We start from the raw sequence: 19,083 nt of genomic DNA, 5'->3' as shown, positions 1-19,083 counted from the left end.
TCTACTTGGAATCTGAAGTTGAAGGTATCGTGTCTGGTAAATGCATAATTAACAGCACTTAAACTCATTTAAAATGAATGTTTTAGTATAAAATAATAAATAGTGCAGATTGGCTGAATTAATTTGGTGGAAGTAATTATATTCTCTGCCCCCAACCGAACCCCCAAAACCATTTTTGGTCTATTCAGACATATTAATATAGTTTGCAAGAAAAAAAAAAAAGAGAAGTCCGCAGGCAAAGGGTGCCGTTCGGCGCCGGGCGCGCTTACACCGCGCCGAGGCCGCGTGCCGGGGGGCTCGCGCCGCTCCGCTGGAGCGGCGCGAGCTTGTTCACGGCCACGCGCTGTGCTGCAAGCTGGATCGCCCCAAAAAAGAGAAAAAAGGCAAAGTTTTCCGTTGGTTTACCTCCCCAAACGGGCTCATTGTGTGTCTTGCAGAAAATAAGCAGGGTCATCAAATTATATATTTAAGCGGAGTAACAGTACAGTTATCCAGTACTTGATATACTTTTGCAATTTAACATGTGTATAATGAAATACAAATAGTCCTATTGCCAACAACATACAAAGTGACAAATTTATTTTCATCTGTGCGTTACCTCCCACTCCCTGAAAGTATGAAAAACGCGTCTGTGTCTTAAAACGCCATCGGAAAGGTTGGCAGCCACTGCAGAGGGGCCGCTAAATGGCGTTCGGATGCCAGAAAGGAAGGTTCTGCTGAGAATGTCCTTGTGGCCTCCTGCAAATGCACCTTTTCGACTCGAATGGCTCTGCTAGTCCCCATCGCAGTCACCAAGAGATGAGGAGGGAGCTGGTACCACAACAGACAAGTAGTTTGCTGCAAATGGATTAGTGCGTCGGCACATTTGCTTCAGCGAGGAAGCATGCTGAGCTGGGGCTCTTTGCGGCGCGCGGGTCTGCAAGAGGCAGGGCTAAAATCCGCACGCAGGCACGCTCTGCGGCAGCTGAGCCATCCAGATGGTGTCAGTTTATCCCGCATTAAAACACATTGCAGCGTTCCAGTCCTTAGCGAAAGCTAGGCTCGGATAGCTGTGGCAGGGCCTGTATCCGGAAGGAAAGGTCACAGGCGTCCAGGGGTACCGAAGAGGAGCTCAGAGCGGCCCCGTTTGGGGGCTTTGGTTTGCCCGCCCGGCCGAGGCCGTCTGCAGGTTCGGAAGCTGGGCGTGTTGGAGAGCTACGGAAACGTCCAAATGCACGTGCTCGTGCTTACAGTTCTTTCACTGGTCCGAGCGGACATTAAAATACATAACTACATGCGTGTGTGTGTGTGTATGCATATAGCTAAAGGGTACTGACTCGTTGCTTTTGTGCAGATATCAGGCCTCCCCTGTTCTGGTGATGGCTCGGGACTAGATGCTGCAGATTTACTTCCTTTCGGGTGGAAGCAGCTCCGCAGCATGGTGACAACAGTGAGCACTTGGCAGTAATGGTAGGAAGGTTTGGTCTTAGAACTCGTTCTTGCGAGTGGTTTTGTATCTCCTCCTTTCCCTACTCAAAAGAGACAACAGAAGAAAAGCAGCTGGAGCGGTACAGCCCACGTGCCAGGGTCCTGATTTATTAATCTCTAACTTCCCGTCTTCCCTCTTTGGCCAGGGAGCTTGATGAGGACCCCACTTGTGCTGAAACACGAGTGTCTGCTGAAGGGCTTTGCTGGACAGGAGGCTGTGCATCCTTCAGCTAGTTCTGTCATTAATTAATCCGTTAGCCATTGATGACCTGCCAGAGGGCTGTTGAGATAATTTGAAAACTCCATGGAAATTCATGAACTGTTTCCTGTATTTTGGTAACTCCCTGTTATTGCATTAGAGCCATGGTAAATCATACTGTAGAGTTATACTTCAGATATTGTTAGCAAAAATTCTCATTTCTTAACTTACTCTCTTAATTTTATTGTATGTGGAGATAGCAAATGTACTTTAAGAGATGCAGAGGGGGAAGATTTGTGTCTCTCATCCCCCCTTGCAGCGCCTAAAGAAGTATTACTGTTTCAAAAGAGAACATTTTATTTTTAAGTTGCTATTAGTAGAGCAGAAAATTCAAAAACTCCTCATGATTAGAATGAGATCCCACTAAATTTGACAAGGAAGAAACTATTTATTAAAAGTACCAGGCATGAGATGGCTTTAAAATAAACCTATGTGTTAATAGCTAAATTGTAAGGTGATAATCCGATGGTCTATTTAAAAAATGTGTTTGTAGGATGATTTTCAGCATGACCCCATAGATGATGTATGGTTGTTAGTATGACCTGTCGTACTGCTTACATTTTTTGGCCAATTGTATGATTTTAAGGTTGGGCAGCAATATTCTGCATAGCTGTGATCACTTTTTATCTGTCAGTTGATGTCTGCTGCTGTTTTATCAGCTTATTTTTCTGAGCCACCAGCTAGGATAATGTGCTTGAGGGAAGATTATACCCTACATCAGTGGTTTTGTTACAGCATGTTGTACATTATTGGTAATTTGAATGCACCCAGATAAAAATAGAAAGGTTAAGTAGTTTTCCAAATGTTGCTGCTGTGAAACAGAAAAAGAGTAGTGTCTGTACCATATACGTTTTTGAAGGAAGGAAGGAATTTGTTTTTTTTTCCTTTCAGAAATCTCGCTAAAATTGATGCTTTCCTTAAAGCTGAACATAAGGAAGTGTCTACTTCTGAAATTTTTCTCCCCAAACTCTCTTTTTTTATTCTTTCATTTTAATTTTTCAAATTAATGAGCCTGTTATGTGTCAGCTTGCGTATGCATATGTATGTCCAGAAAGTGCCTTCCCCTGGACAGGCGCTACGGTCCCCGCCAGCTGGGACGAGTTGCGGACAAGCGGGGCCGACTGCCTTCTGCAGCCACCTCCGATCTGTCAACGCGGATGCTCTGGGTTTAGTTTGCTCCTTTATTTTTCTCTTTCTCAGATTTTTCTGCACAACGGAGGAATGCTATTTCTGTGGCTGATATATTTACACTGTGTATATATGTTATTTCTGTTACACTGAATTTTGCCATTCCTTTTCCAAATCAACCTCTTGATTCTCCTTATGCCAGAATAATCTGTGCAGAGAACATCCAGTAAAAGTGTTCTATTTTATGATAGAGTAGACATATACTTTTAAATCTTTTGTGAATGTCCTATTTAAAATTACTGCAGAACATCACTGTATGTTTTTCAGCTAATGCCCGCTGAGATTTAAAACCTCCTTTTGGCTGCTCTCTTTCTTAAGAGTGACCTTGGCTGACAATTTCTATCATACAGCTAAGTCCTATTGGGTTTTTTTTTTCCCTTCTCTCAGCCTTTCACGTGGATTTACATGGTGCTGCCTTTTCTCTGCAGTAGCTGCTCTTCTCTTTCATTCTGCATAAGATTTTCATAGTTACGAATGACTGGGTTAGAATGTATGTTTATATTTGATTTTTTTAATAGATTAAGAATTTCATTATAGATTGGATCTTATATCAATGCTTCTCTTTTTTTTCCTCCCCAATTAAAGAGAAAAATGGTCATACCTGGTCTCTATGTCAGGTTATTGATATAAGCAAGCTAATGACATTCATACAAGGAATGATGGAGGGAGTTTGGCCCTGTTTTTAGGCAGACGGGTGGACTAGCTGGTTGGAGAACCTCTTCCAGTGCTACTGTCTGTACTCTTGAGAGATTGGAAGGAGAATGTAACTGAACCAGAGTTTCAGTTGGAATAGGTTGTTCTAACTTGATATTCCCTGCAAAATCTATGTGGGCTGAAGGCAGAGGAATTTGCATTTGAATCTGGATTTCAAAGCTGTTAAGACTGGAATCTGCTTAGTAGCAAAGATATCTAACTTCCCCCCTTTAAAGAGAAAATTTATAAAGCTGGTCATTTTAGCGGCTATACAAACTATTTCTGGGGTTTTCTTTGAGTACAACAGAAATACATGGCTTTGAAGAAAGATACTAAAGTATTAACAGAACAGAAGAAAGAATGTGATGAATGGTCAGTAGTGTAATAGGTATTGCCTTGCATTTCCTTAGCAATTCCCATAAAATACAGAGGAACTGGATATCTGTGGGAAATGATCAGGTAAGTCAAAGGGAGGTGAAAACCTTTCATCAGAAATCAAGGAGATAAGGAACAGGCCATGGCCAGTGTGGAACAGTCGTCTGAAGACGAATTTACCGTGTGAGAGGGCTGGCACTGAAGTGAGGCGGAGGGATCCGGGTTGGCACTGCACGTGCAGGAGGAATGCAAGTGCTGCTGCCTGCTTGAAGCTGGACTCCCCTCCTGCCGAGCCCGACGGGACTGCGAGAGCGTTAATGGCGATTGATTGGGATTCAGAGCAGCGTCTAAGGCAACTGAGACACTGCGAAGACTGATCCAGATATGTAGGGAAATTGTATAGTGAGAAATACACAGGTCTGCTTGCAAGTGTCAGAGAGGGACAGACCCGGAAAAGGGAGGGACTGTTTCATGGTGGGTAACAGGGATGACTAGATAGGAAGCAGGATGCATTTAAGAACAATTTGAGCATTAGAGAAAACTTTTATACATTGGATGGTTTTATAGACCTGCAGAGTACAGGTGGGAAGCAGTGAAGTCACACGGGAGCAAAATAAAATTGAAGTAGACTCCTGAGTGATGGGAAGACTGGATCTGGTGATCCCTGTGTCCCTTTCAGTGACAGGCTTTGTCTAAGAAGAGCTTAAAAACTCCGGGTGGCTGATAACCCTGTACTGCATGTGACCATACTGTGGCTCTCACCAGGTACAGTAGGAATGGTTTCTTGCCTTGAAATACATAAGGAAAAAAAAGAAAAGTCAGCCTTTACTGCCCCGCGTAGCACCAAAGGCAGCTGTTGAACCATATCCCATCTCAAGGAAAAAATATAGCCAGACGTTACGCAAAAATAATGTTTTAGCTTTAATTTTTTTAAAGGAAAAGATACACAAGTTTTTTTTACTGTAAACACAAGGAAAATACACATTTGTTCAGAAAAGTAGATGCAGTTTTGTTTTATAGCCATTATGGACTAGTGCATATGAAACAACATGTGCGTTCCAATTCCACTCGTCTACTTCTCTCTGCTAATTAGCTAACAGAGTAGTGGTTTGCTTTTTAAAAAACGGCTGCTTTTATTTCATACTTTGTCTGTCTTCTGGTCTCATTGTCGGGCTTACAGTTCTTCCGCGTGGAAGCTGGGTTTCCTGGGTCTCAGCGGCAGCCAGCGATGCCGCGCTACAAACCTGATACTGTTTTCACGGATTTACGGCTTTACATGCTGATGTAACGAGATGCCTGATAGTGAAATCGAGGGGGTAGAGGCAGAGCGCAAAGGCAGACTGCCGCGTGAGCCGGGCGGGCTCTTTGTCTCTGGGCCAGCGGTTGGTTCCCCGTGGAGATCTGACTCATCCCCCAGCGCTGTATCTGCTCAACAGCCGGGTGCCACCTTCCGACTGACAGCCACGATGATGTCTGCCTCCAACTGCCCGTGTGATTTCTTCTTCTCCCCACGGGCTGGCCCCGCTGCTAGCAGAGAAGGCTTTTCCCTTGGGTAAACCCTGAGAAGAATGAGAAGGGAGGGTTGTGTCCTCCCTCATCCAGAGGTTTTCTCCTTGGGCTGGGGCGGTTTGGAGGCCACTCTTACATAAACGACGTATTATTGTACGTCTAAGCCTGAAACAAAGCCTGCCTGGGTAAATACAGTAACGTGATTCCATCTTGATGTGGCTCTGCTGTGGCACGCCTGTCTTGGACCTAAAGGTCTGTTAATATGCTCTGGTTCGCTTGGCTTCTTTCAGAGGGTGACATGGCTGACTGTAGTCAGCTGAGCCTTTTACCGCAAGTGCGAGATTGACGTATATAATAGATGCTGACAGAAAAACAGAATAGCAAATACTTTTTTTTTTTTTTTCCTTCACTGAATAATTTCCCTCGAGTTGCTTGTAGAATTTTAATCTTCTTGCTTAGGATGTCAGTGTCAAGACTGATCATATCCTAACAGTTTGGAAGTTGAAATTTGAAAGCTCTTTTGTCTGAAAACTATTTTTGTACGTAAGTTGCATGTATCCTGGAGTATCTCCAGAAGGTTCTGGAGACTTCAGATATCAGCCTTTGACACTTCCAAGGAATCGTCCATACCAGGAATATTGTTACTTAAACATATGTTGTTGTTTAAAAATACAGACCCTGGGATTTCACCAAGTTAGTTGCGATTCCTGTTGTCTTTTACCTTTGAGGAGCACTAAATTTTCACCAGGTGCAGAAACTATTGACATGTATACGATATCCCTTCTACTGACAGAGCTTCAGTTTGTATTTGGGTTTCATTGCAATTTAAGCTGATGATTTAAAATAACTAACTAAATAAAAATTGCCAATTGACCAAGCAGGATTTAGGCCCTTTAACCCCTGGCATTTAGGAGAGGACGTAAAATTCATTCCACTCCAACTGGCTGGTTAAGGATGTCCTCAGTTTTCACTCCCTTTCTTATCCTACAGATCTGTCATTTATGAAAGCCATGATGTTGGCCAACCTCTCAGTAGAAATATCAAAACTGTATTATGCTTCACATTAGTGAACACCTTTCCCCTTTACTTCCTGGGAACTGTAGATGTGTTCATCCTGCTCCTATCCAAGGCAGGAAAAGGCTTTACTTCAACTCCTGCTTGTTAAAAAGAAACAAACATCCTGGCGTCTTCAAAGTGTTTGAGATTAATGTTGGTAAATGACCAAATGATAGTCGTTCCTGGAAATATTTCCACTGCAGCATTTAAAACCTCTCTAAAGAGTCAAGGCTTGGCTGCAGCTCCAGAGGAGCGTCGGTGGGGTGGCCAGGCGTTCACGGAGCGAGGCAGAGGTTCTAAGGTGGTTTTTTTCTGAAACTTTTGGACTAAGGAAAGATTGTGGGTAAAATTTTTAGCTTATGGAGTAAAAGACTGATGGATGGCTCACACGTAAGTAAGACTTGCTTTATTGCTCTCAATTTTTAAAATAAAAATTTCTATAATATGTTGTTTGAAAATCTAAGAAGGGAAGGTACAGTGAAGTTAAAATACACATGCAATTATTTGGGGAAATGGCAATTTTTACCGTGTCATTATAATTAGGCTTAGACTATGAAGAATAGAATGAGAGGTCAGTTAATGTTTCTGAAAGAAAAAAAATTACTAATGGACTAAAAATACATATTAGCAAGCAAATACAGTCTCCATTGTGAACAGTGACTGAACACAGAACTATTTCAGTAGGGTGGGAGGGAGTAAAACTTTCAACGATATTTAATAAATCTCTGTGAAGTGGAAGATTTTATTTGTTGTAAGGAGCTAAGGAAACTATTTCTGTTAATCGCAATGAGATGTGATCAGATACCAGGCACAGAGACGTAAACTGCAGGACTTCTTGAAATCCCTTGAAGTTGCGTGCTTCAAGCTGGTATCTTCTAGATAGAAAAAGTCAAATAAATGGGAATTCAAATTCCAGACTTAAGAAATCTGGTGAAATTTAAAATGTACAAACAAAGGACAAATGAGTTTTCTTAGAATGCTAATCCTGTAGTGTAATGTCAATGTTTAGGTTTCAATAACCTGTTTTAATGAGGCTAGGAAAAAAGGGAAAAATCTGCATTGGATTCTGGCGAGTACAGATTTTTAGGGATTTTTTGTCCTTGTTTGCTGGTTTGGTACCATAATGGACTTACAGCACAACATTCATTTTTGTCAGGAAATAAGGGAGAGAAGAAAATGAATAATGAAAGATAATGCATTAAATGCTGGAGAATGACTCGATTCAGCTTACATTTAATTATTGGTAATTACAACAAGTGAACAATCTGAGGCAATCAGCTCCTTGACTTTTTGTCATATTAAAGTTTAGTTTTATTTAGTTTTCTCTTCAATTTTTCTTTTAAATTACAAAAATAAGGATGTTTTTAGGTTGCAGAAACCTTTGCTTGATACGTTGAAAAATATCACAAACATAGCTCGGTAAATCTGAAAATCTGTGGCAAGATTAATGGAATAAAAAGTAGAGTAGAGAGGAAATTTTTATAAAAATGGAAATTTTGATAAATAGTGTCGCAGCTTTAACTTCCTTGTGCTATTTCCAGTTTGTTTTGTTGGCCTGGGAGCAGAGAACTAACTCCAATACGTGGCATAAGAACAGGCCAAGTTATAGTGTTCGTTCTAGCTAACGTCACCCTCCAGAAACTCGCAGCTGAAGCTACTCTGGAGCTTTGGTCCACCGTTCTTCCTCTGCTCGGGGAAGAAACTTTAAAATATTTCATCCTGGGGGTGCTGCTGCTGAGGCTGTGCCTGGTCAGCATCTCTCTCTATCCCATTGCTGTCCAGATACCATCCAGGTAAGATGCCCTTTACGTGCTTCCCGCTGAAAGGTAGAGGTCTGAAGGCTTTTTCTTGCCTTAAACTCTGTGATGGATGGAATAAGCTCTGCTGGATGCTGGGTCAATGCTGGGATATGTTCCTGTGCTGATCAGCTATTGTTTTCAGGGCTTTTGACTTTGATTTTTTTCAAGTCTATTAATTTAATAATAGTCTGAATGTCCTTAGCTTTTTTTCCTGCTGTGTTTTAGATTAGACTGATAACATACTTTGGAAGTCAGCTTTCCTTGGAACAACTGCACTGTGTTAGTCTCTGTATATAATCAATGCAGCTGTACATGAAAACATGAATTTTCTAAAGCTTATAGCAATATGGAGCGGGTCTTCGTGCAGTGCCAAAAATACAACTCCAAAGAGTAGGAATGTGCATTGTGTAGGAGGGCAGTGAATAAGAGAAACTCAATAACTGCTTTGCAATTAACGGCTAGGGAGAAAAAGTAGGTAATAGAAAATAAGCTTTTGTTTTGTCACTGAAAGCAAAACAAAATAAATTCCTGTTAGTACGGTAAGAAATGAGAGAGGGTTCCTGAAACTCGTGGTCAGCACAGATGTTACTAGGCAAGCCCTTTGCATAGGAGATCATTTTTCTTGAGGAAGCGTTTCTACTGATGCGCAGGGCTCTGTGCCGGTTCAGCGCGCGCTGTTAGTCCCCGGTCCCGGGCAGGCATGCCTGAAGCCTGCAGATATTGATGGTATTGCACAGCAAAGCCATGAACATTTTGCAACTGAGACCAGTGTCCAGCGCTGGAGGGTGATAAACATGATTGAGTTTCTTCGGAGCAGTGCTTCTCCTAGCAGCCTTCGCAAAGAGTGGAATTGTCTCCAGCGAAGCCGAGGAGTTCACCTGCAGGGCCTGATCCGGGAGTCGTCGCCGGAGCCCCTTCACTGGCTTTGAGGGCACTGAGTTAACTCCTGCAATGGTATTTTTGATGCTATTGGTAGTAGATTTGGCTTTACTGGGACTATGTATGTGAGCAATGGTGGAGAAGCAGACGTCGCACCAGGCTGTAGCTTGAATAACGGTGTGCTTTAAGACAGCATTATAGGTAATTTTATTTTGTAATTGTTTCAGCTTTCCCTTAATATAGTGGTACAGCATGAAAAAATATTTCGGCAAGTTTGTGACAGTTTGACTCTGCTTGGCAGATACCCAGAGTAAATAGGCTTAGTGCATAACTGAAATCATGGATATTTTGTGCCCCATTAAATATTTATTTTGTTAGAATGTTTTTTTTTCTTTTTTCTTTCTCTTACTTGCAATAATCAACAGTATCTGATAAGAGATTTGAAACCATTTTTCTTTATCCTACCTGGTAGCAAAACTGGTACAAGAGATCCCAGCTGACTGGCGGCATTGATTTATACTGAAAGGACTGGAACGATTGTCACTTTACGGTTTATAATTACATTTGTCAGAGAGTTGCCTGGGATGAAAAAATAAAAAGAAAGTTCTTATTTTGTAATCTTTTAAAAATGATGTCCTAACTTTATCCTCTTTACCGCATATTATCACAGGAAATACTTTTCTGTCTTAGAACAAGAAATAAATGAAGCATTATAAAAAAAGGTTCCAAGTTTTTGTAGATGGAAGTACAAATGTCTGTCATTGCTTTGTACCCATCATGAATGAATTACTTTTTTTCCTTTTTTTTTTTAAAAAAAGGAATTTTAAGTTGCATTAAGTTATGTAGAGATGAAGTTAGGAACATTTTCAGACAACACTTGGCTACAAAGTTCAATTTCTCTTTCTCAGTCTACTCTCAGCTTCCTGCTGTTATACCGAAACTTCAGACTTGTGAAGGTGCCAACCTACTTTTATTCAAATAGTTTTATTGCTTAGTTTCTTCTGCATCTTGTGCATTCCTGATAATTAAGCTTCAAAGCTAGGATTTGCTTTGAGAGGAGAGTGTGTGCCTGAGTGGTTTTGGGTGCGTACTGCTCAGTGGCTGCTTCGACTGCAGAGATTATATTCACAGAGAGATAGACGTTTTGTTTTTTTTTTGTTTTTTTTTTTTTCCTTTGGCACAAGAGGAATAAGTTGTTGTCAGAGAAGAAGATGCCACGGGGCCACAGCTACACTGATTCCCTTAAACCCACTTCTCATCCTGGTATCGTACTGAAGTGTGGTAGCACTAATGGAGCGAGGAGATGCAGCTAATGAAATTCCTGCAGCTTACTAAGCTGTGACGCTTGCAGCACTGTCTTCGCCCTTGGTTGCATGGGGACTTCTCTGCGTGCGCCCAAGGGCAGCTAGCCTCCTATCTACAGCCAGCCCCGGGGAACTCCTCGTCCCAAAGGTGAGGGAGCGTAGGTTAGGGGGAACGAGATCTACGTGCCTTCCTCACGGCTGCGAGAGTCCAGAGTACCTGGGCTTTGATCTGCCTGCCCGGGCTCTTGCTCTGCCAGGCCATTGAGTGATTACCTTTAATCCTTCCTCTTGTAAGTGTGGGGGACTCCTTCCTCCTCAGGTTTTGAGATCACAGTTGCTATCATCTTGCAAAACAATTCACAGCACACAGCCAATTTATTAGTAAATCCCCAAATCTGAGAGTCCTCAGGCATTCATTATTTGTTCAGACCTTCAAGGACTGTGAAATCCAAGTTTTGTCATTCTGATCTGGGGAAGCTGAAGGGCTGGTTTGTTACTTTGTTGTTAATTTTATGCCAACGACAGTGCTAATGAAATCAGATACCAGAATATTTGGTGATGAGATCTGCTTAGAAATCATTCTAATACACTGTGAAAATATTTACTGGCTTCCAGGATGAGACTTTTCCTGATTAGGGAAATCAAAGAACAGTTTTCCCAGCAGGCCTGCGGTTAGCTCATCCAAATTGCTTCTGTTTTAATTGGCATGAACTTCCTCTAAGCAGCTAGACGACGAAAAATATTTGAAGCAGGTGCTACAGGAATGGAAGCCTTTTCCTTGAGACAGCCGCACTGGAAACATTCTCATTTGCAGTGCTTTTGTACAACAAAAACCCATGACATGTTTGAAATCAAAATCCAAGACCAAGATGAAGACTTACATTTTGACTTTTTAATGAGAAAACTAAGAATAATATTTTACTCAACTTTACTAGTAGGCAGAGTTTTTTGCTGCCTGAAGTGAGTCTAGGTGGGCTGCTTAAACAGCCCCAAATTTTGTTGTTTTTTCCAGTATATGTTGCTTTGAAACTAAACTTCTGGAAAATTCTTACCCAAATTTCTCATTTCTAAATCTTGTTTCAGAAGCATTAGTCAGAAGAAATAGGAAGAGAGATAGCATTTGTGAGCTACAAAAGCGGTTGTCTTTGTCTGGAGGAAGAATGTGACTTTAGTCACGTGAAACCAGGTTTTCCAGTGACTGGAGGTTTTTGTTTCTCTTTTGCTGAACCTGTCTGTGGAGGATTGGTTTGCCTACGAAGCGTTGCCATTGACTATGGCGTAAGAAAACATGAGACGAAATATTTGCAGCTGAGGAGGAAACGATGGTGTGCTGGAGCAGTGTCAACGGCTCTGCTCTCAGTGTCTGCCCACGGGGCTGTTTGTGGCCTCTGAGACGTCTGGCTGTAGGAGAAAACGAGCGGAGCGCGCTGTAGGGTGGTGGTCTTTGGATTTAAAGAGATGGAGTGGTCCTGGAGTTAAAAAGACAGAGAGGTTTTGGTCTGGAGGCCCCGAGGAGAGCCAGGGCTCCCCTGAGGGCTGCGGGAAGAAGCCCTGGAGCTCCCTTGGCTACTTTCCGCCCCCAGTGCCGCGAAGCGGCCGCCACTAAACCGTGCGGCTGGCTCAGCTTTCCCCCCGTTGCGCTGCTGGGGCTGTCGTTCCCCACGTAGCGCAGACCGCGGCAGCGGGATTAGTTTCAAATGACACTGGGTATCCTGGTGTGAACGAGTTATGTGGATTCTCTTCTCCCTACAACTGTGAAGAGAGTCCAGTCAGTGTGTGCATGGGGGGGGGGGGAGTGACGTTGTTCCTTGGTAATGTTCAATAGTTCAGTTGGACTGAAAACGTAGAGGTGTCACCTGAACGTGAGCCTTTCTGCAACCAGCCTTTCTTGGTCCCCAGTAGACACGGGCGCTTGGTGCAGAGCCGGCGTTTCCTGCAGGGCCGATTCTGGGTTCCGTCCGTTCCTAGACACTTGACCTATAGCGGAGCCGCAAACCCTGTGGCTCCACTGGTAGGGAAATATTGCCGTATCCAAATCCCAAGTTTTCTATTTCTCAGCTTTCGCTGAAGAAATGCTACCCGCTGTGGAAGCGTGAGGTGGTCATGTGTCAGTCACGTTAACCTGCTATGCGCTCTGGCAAGGTTCCTAGGCTTTTCATAAAAGAGATTCGAGGATCAAATGAAGCCTGCATATCTTGTTCCACAGGATTAGAGAGGTACATTATCAGTGAATAACGTTAGTCATGCTTTGTGCTTTCTGTATTTTACCCTCTGCCTTTCAAAACGTGAGGCGGTGTTTCCCTGGTGTCATAATATTAGGTGAATCATGAATAGCACAAGCTCAAAGAGATTTGTTTTTAAATACTGAAGGAAGCACAGCCTTCATATTAGTTGTTTATTGATTAATATTTAATTGGAGGTGAAATAAAAAATTAAGCAGGCAAATGACTCAATCACATGCTAAAAAGCATCATTGCTGACTTGCTGTGGCGGACAAATGACAAAGAGAATTTCTGAGAGTAGAAGATAAGCAGTGATGGGACAGCGAGTCCAGAGGGATGCTTTGCTTGAGCGTGGTGGACACGTAACCTCCCACAGAGAAAACACAGAGAAAAGTCATGCAAAGGGCATCGTTGATGCTGAGTTTAGTACCCTTGGCACCACTAATGCGACTGGTGGTGGGGTCTCATGACAAGAAACGAGTAATTGTCACTCTTCTGTTGTTTGATGGAGCAGTTACAAGAATTTATATTTTCGTAAGAAGAGGATTAAAAAAAAAACTAGGAGCAGTAAAGCCCTTTAAATTCTCTATAAGGTGAATGTCATGGTTTTTCTTTGTTTATTTTTTGAACATTATGGCTGTTACAGATACCCAGTGTTCACGATCTTTGAGTGCACAGGTCCTAGGAGCCTTAAGTCCAGTCTTAAGGCTGGAATATATGGCAACCAGTGGGATGAGTAGAAGCAGCGTGTAGCAGTTGACTTTGTAACTGCATCCTGTAATATCTTAGTGAAACTGTAGTACTTACATTTTTTATTTTTCATAGCAATCAAAGGAATATTGTATTGTTATCTGTAAATGAGAGGGCTGATGGAGGTTCAGTTTGTCTAACGGAGCAAAGTAAGTCAGGCAGCTCCAAAGAAGATAGTGTGACGTTAGGCAGAGAGAAATTAATGAATACGGTGGGCTTGATCTCTCTTTTGCGTGGAATGGCAATGCAGTTTGCTCAGTGAAAAAACCAAGCCCACGTGTTTTGCCAACTACATGTGAGCAGAAGGAGGTTACAGTTGTTGCACAAATGGAAAATTGGAGCTTGAAATACTTTGGGATCCTTTTTATGTCCTTTACGTGTGCACTCCTTTCCGCTCTGTATTAGTGTACCTATAAAATTCAAACTATGCACAGTGTGGTCTTTTGAAAGTCTTTTTAGCAAGAGAAACAACTATTCACATTAGACAGTGCACAAGCACTAACCTGCTTGAGGCAAAAAAGAAACCTTTAATCTCTGTTAAAACTCTGTCAAATATAGTAGCTGGTTTCAGCAGTATTTAAACCAACTTCATTAGAATATGGGAAGGGGAAGCAGCTTTTAAAGGCTGATTTTAGCAAGCAATCGACAGTCTCCCAGATGGTCTGAATGTGACTTGTTCAACACTGCACATATTAAAAACTCTCTGTGTGTGTGTGTGTGCACGCACTTCCATGCTTGAACGTGTTGGAGCCGTGGAGCCCAGCGACCGGACCCGCCGGCCTCGGCCGGAGGCAGTGCTGAAGGAAAGCAAGCCAACAGCCGCCGTCCGGGCACGAGACGGAGCTCTTGTTCGGACCAGGGCGCTGTGGCATTTTATCTCTTTGCTGGGGGTTGTTTACTTTTGTAGAAGGCAAGGCTGCAAAATTTAATATATTTAAATGTATTCTGAATTTGTACTGATTGTTTCTAGTGTTTCCATTGTTTTTATTTTCCTTGCACTGAAGAATAGTTTTGAAAATGGGTTAAAGTATTGAAAAGTAATAGTGTTTGTTTAAGTTTTGCTACCGTGCAGTCTTTATGAGGGTTTTTGTTCTTGTCGGATGAAAGATTGATGTGGCTATATGAACCAGAGCACATGCTGGAGGTTCATCTAGGATGCTGGACTAATGGCTTATTAATATTCATGAGCCATCTCATTTAGCGGGTGCTCTTGAGACTTGCATAAAGCAAGCAACACTGCTGTTGGTGCTTTTGCTGGAGAGAGCTTTGTGTGTGACAGAGCCGGGGGATCCGTGTCTTTGGTGATAGCTCGGACTACCTGCCGCGTTTGGTAGTGCATCTCTGCTGTGCTCCTGCCTAGCTTCTCTAAATGAAAAATCATACTGCGACGGTACCGGGAATGAATCTGAAATCCTGTTTGTAGAGCGGTGGCGTTCTCTCCGGTGACGCGTGCCTTGTGTCTGTTCCCGCAGGTCCGCAGCAAGCGATGACCATGTAGGTTCCACAGCTCGCGAGCAGCGTAATGGGAAGCGGTGAATGGATCGGAGCTGGTCTGCAGCCTTGAGAGCAGCCTTCCTGCGGACCGCGAGCCAGGCGGGGACACCTCGCGCGTCACAGGCATTCTCCACTTCGCCCGCTGGACCAACTGGATTCTTTTTAATTTCTTAGGTTGGAATTTGAGATTTCTTTCCTTCAATTTTTAAACAGTTTTAAGATTGTATCAACTATAAAGAGTGGAGCAATATAGTCAGCAACAATGGGTGACATGACAAACAGCGATTTTTATTCCAAGAACCAAAGAAATGAGGCCAACCATGCAGGAGAGTTTGGGTGCACGCTGCAAGAACTGCGCTCCCTCATGGAACTGCGAGGAACAGAAGCGGTAGTAAAAATTAAAGAGACATATGGGGAAACAGAGGGGCTCTGCAGACATCTGAAGACATCACCAACAGAAGGTAAGCATTTTTCCCTTTCTTCAGCTGATTTTGCGCTCGTGCTCTCCAGATAGCGTGAACAGTGGGGAGGGGGGAGAGGTTTTGTTTCAAACCTGAACAGAATTCTCATAACACTGCTGCATTCCCAGCAATGACAAAACAAAGAAAAAAGCCTTCAGAGAAAAAAAGATGAAAATAGTCACCCATTTGTCTAGCTTTAGCTAAAGCTAGCATGAGAATAAAAGAGGTGCTATTTATTCAAATTGCTAAATGCGTTAATTCTCCTTTAAAAGGAAGCAAAAAAAAACGTTACTGCATTTATGGCATTCTAATGAAGCTTTAACTTATATATGCTTTTGGGGATAAGAGAATACAGAATAGTTTCATCAGAAGAAATGTTAGGTATTTAGACCGTTTGAAAATAAGAAATGAAATTTCAAGATACACATTATGCATCCCAGTAGACCAATATATAGTGTGTGTGTGTGTGTATATATATATACATATAAATATATACACACACAATCTTTGTTACTAATCTTGACTAACTTTATTGCTGTAGGTAATTTTGCTCAAGTTATTGATGTTTGACTGTATCTATGTTTTAGCTGGTTGGGCTTTTTTTCTATTTATAACTCCACAATGGACTTTCTTACATTTATATATATACACCAATCATAACTTTTCAATATCTATTCTCACAAGTGTTTTTGGAGTCCTTTACCTGATCAGCAACCATTAATCTAGTTTTCAGGCACCATCACTGTATTTTTGTCTCCAAGGAATATTAACACTCCTGGAAATCATACAATCTGTGAATCTGTAACATTTGTCTTGTCTTGTAAAGCAGCCAAGATGTTCATGTTATTTTCTTTTTCAAGAAGATAGCAGGGTTAACTTTGTTTCTGTTTCTCCTTTTTCTAAATTAATCATTTAGTTACCTTCTTTGTTTAAAAGCCTGAAAGTCCTGAATTGTTGGTTTAATCATAAACATGTCAATCATAATGTCACACAGCCTGACATTATAAATCATGCTAGTTGACGTGTCCCAAAGGAACAGCTATAAATGCCTAGTTTCCAAGTAAATTCTTCGTGGCCTTACCCTTAATATTATGCAGTCTCAGAATTACTTAATCGTTAGAAACTATAAAACTGTTAATGATACCTTTTCAGCAAAAGTTTATTAGCAAATTTAGTAATAAAATGAGCAACAATCTTCCATAGTTCTTTAGCCGTCGTGTGCCGTCTTGTATGCCAGGGTAGTCAGTGACAAGTGGAACATTTTATAACAGATCTCTCCCTCTGTGAGGTCTTGCCAGATATCTGCTCCTCCAGGCAGGACCTCCTGTTCTACCCAGAAATTGTGCCCGGTGGGAGGGGCTGAGGCACAAGGATGTGACCCTGCCCCTCGCCTGGGATTTCCAGAGGTCCGTCCGCTCAGGGGCACATAAGGCAATCCACTCTCCAGAGAAAACGCGCTCATTCGGACGTATCCATGACGGGTCTGGGAAACTCCATACAGGGTCTGTAGGATCCCTGTGGCTCCATGGTAGAATAAATTTTAATTTATAAATACCTCGCTAGGGATTCAGCACTTTACGTTGCTGCAGATCAAGCCTTGGTCTGAGTGAGCCAAGAGCACTTCAGTGAAGTTCTGCCAACTTGTTCTAGTGGCTACCTGCTCACCGGGAACTTCAAAGGAAATGCTAATTGCGTTATCTGTTCAGTACGTGACATCAAGGGAACTTAACTCCTCATATCAGAACAGGCTGTATGGATGCAACTAGCGTGGCGTGCTGACTCCAGCAGTAATCTATATCTGATACTTCAGATAAGGTAACTTTCCTAAGCCTTACGTACACTTAATCACTTGTGCATTAAGGAAAAACCTTCCAGCTTCAAATGGCAATCAGCATAGCCCTGGAATCGTGAAGACTCTGCTGTGTTTTAATTTTAAACTAGTTCATATAATAGAGATTCCCAGTCAACACTACGTTTTGATTTTTTTTTTTTTTTTTTTGGTTGTTTTGCTTGGAAAAATACTTTCAGAAGGGAATATTTCTGGCATATGTAATGTTGGACTCCAGCAATTTTCATTTTAGGGAAATTATCTATTAGAATTTAATAGAGTATATTAGAGGGTTGCATCATATATAAGCATATGTTTAGCCGTATGTCCCTAGTTTTTCTTCTAACTGCAATGAAAGAAGTCATGATGCTATGAAGATTATATTCTCTATCTTATTCTGAGAGGGAAGAAATGATTAAAATGGAGTTTCTTATATGGATGTTTATTAAGTGGATGAGGAGTTTTTAACATCTAGCAGATATGATTTACAGCTAAATATTGATGTGCGTAATGATTTCTCCCATAGCATTTAATTTTTGTCATGATCAGCAAACCATGGGTTCCCTCACAGCTTATTCTTATGGAAGCCTATACTTGGTTATTCTGCCTGAAAATCTCTTTTCCAGACAGACTGTTTTTTTGGTGAAGCACAGTTAACTGAACTTCTGCTATTTCTTATTGTTCTGGGTGTTGCAGATTTTTCATGGCTTTTTTTAAGAGAATAAGCATTACCTCAGGGCACCTCTTTCAGTAAGTCTCAAGAAAGTCTTGCTGAGCAAGAATACGTATGAAAGAGCATATTCTTTCAGACATGACCCTAGAATTAGTTTTGCTTCCCGCGCTTGTGAGCTCTTTTGTAATTTATTTTCATAAAGTCTTTGTCATTTTACAGAGTGGGTTTGAGCAGTTACAAGAGAAGAGGAAAAATTTCTCCTGGAAGTAGGCACATTTCATTTGGTAAAGTGTGGTCTAATCTGAGTATAGTGGCTTGCTCAGTATTTAAAAAATAAGTAGTGGTAATTAGCTGAGAGTTTACTCAGCAATTCATTTCCCATGTTAATATTTGATGTACTGCCGATGGACTAGTAGAAGCAATCACTTATATGGGAAGTGCTTGCTTCATGCTCTGGTTTTGGGGACTTGAAGGTGTCAAGTTAATACATTTTATCTAAAACTCGGAGGTTACTTACACTTTTGTGAAGATACTGGCACTTCCCAGTGTTCTCTGAAATGCCTGAATCCATGCAGTGGGTCAGGGTGGAACTGTAAAAGTCTGCCGAGTGTTGAGTAGAATAATATTTGCAGGCTGAATGAATCTGTACCGTTAGTATGGATTGCGAGTGTTCAGGCCTTTCTCTAAATTTTCTTTGATCTTGTTGCTAACTATAGATGCAGTGTCGATCCCCCAGTTAGGCCTACGGGGTTTGCTGCATTAAAGTGATCATAATCTCATGAAAAACTGCCATTTAAGCACTTTTAAACCTCCCCCTCCCCCAAACCTATGGAAATACTTCATATGAAAAAAATGTGTCTCGCTGAGTTCTATTTTTAAATAATTTCATCTGAATGCGTTTCTGTTTCATTATCCTAGCAGTGCAGGAGGTGAGCGGATCTAGATGCCTGTCCCGCTGCTGGCTGCAGGGCAGCGCTGCGGGGCCCCGGGGCAGAGCCGGGCTGGCGGTCTGGGCTTCGCCAGGGCCCGCTCGAGCCCGGCGGTACCTTGTAAAGGGCGGCTGGTACAGCGTGTGAGCGAGCGGGTGAGTGCCAGAGGAGACCGGATGCACGCTTTCCTGGAGTGA

At 42.1% G+C, this 19,083-nt stretch overlaps 1 protein-coding gene across 15 annotated transcripts in view; it reads left to right on the top strand.

The window, feature by feature from the left end:
• Nucleotides 1–19,083, top strand: part of ATP2B2 (ATPase plasma membrane Ca2+ transporting 2) — a 396,770-nt gene that overhangs the window by 212,214 nt on the left and 165,473 nt on the right. For all 15 annotated transcript variants that reach the window (XR_009959696.1, XM_062585783.1, XM_062585782.1 and 12 more), the window contains one exon: nt 14,974–15,456. Coding sequence is in view for 14 of the 15 variants with exons in the window: in XM_062585783.1 (XP_062441767.1) it covers nt 15,258–15,456 (199 nt within the window). In the remaining variant the exon portion in view is untranslated. The remainder of the gene's footprint in view (nt 1–14,973; nt 15,457–19,083) is intronic.

Source organism: Rhea pennata, chromosome 12 (assembly GCF_028389875.1).
Source record: "Rhea pennata isolate bPtePen1 chromosome 12, bPtePen1.pri, whole genome shotgun sequence".
In the NCBI taxonomy this organism is placed as follows: domain Eukaryota; kingdom Metazoa; phylum Chordata; class Aves; order Rheiformes; family Rheidae; genus Rhea; species Rhea pennata.
The sequence above is the reverse complement of the archived record's forward strand: the minus strand, read 5'-3'. Positions and strand labels throughout refer to the sequence as shown.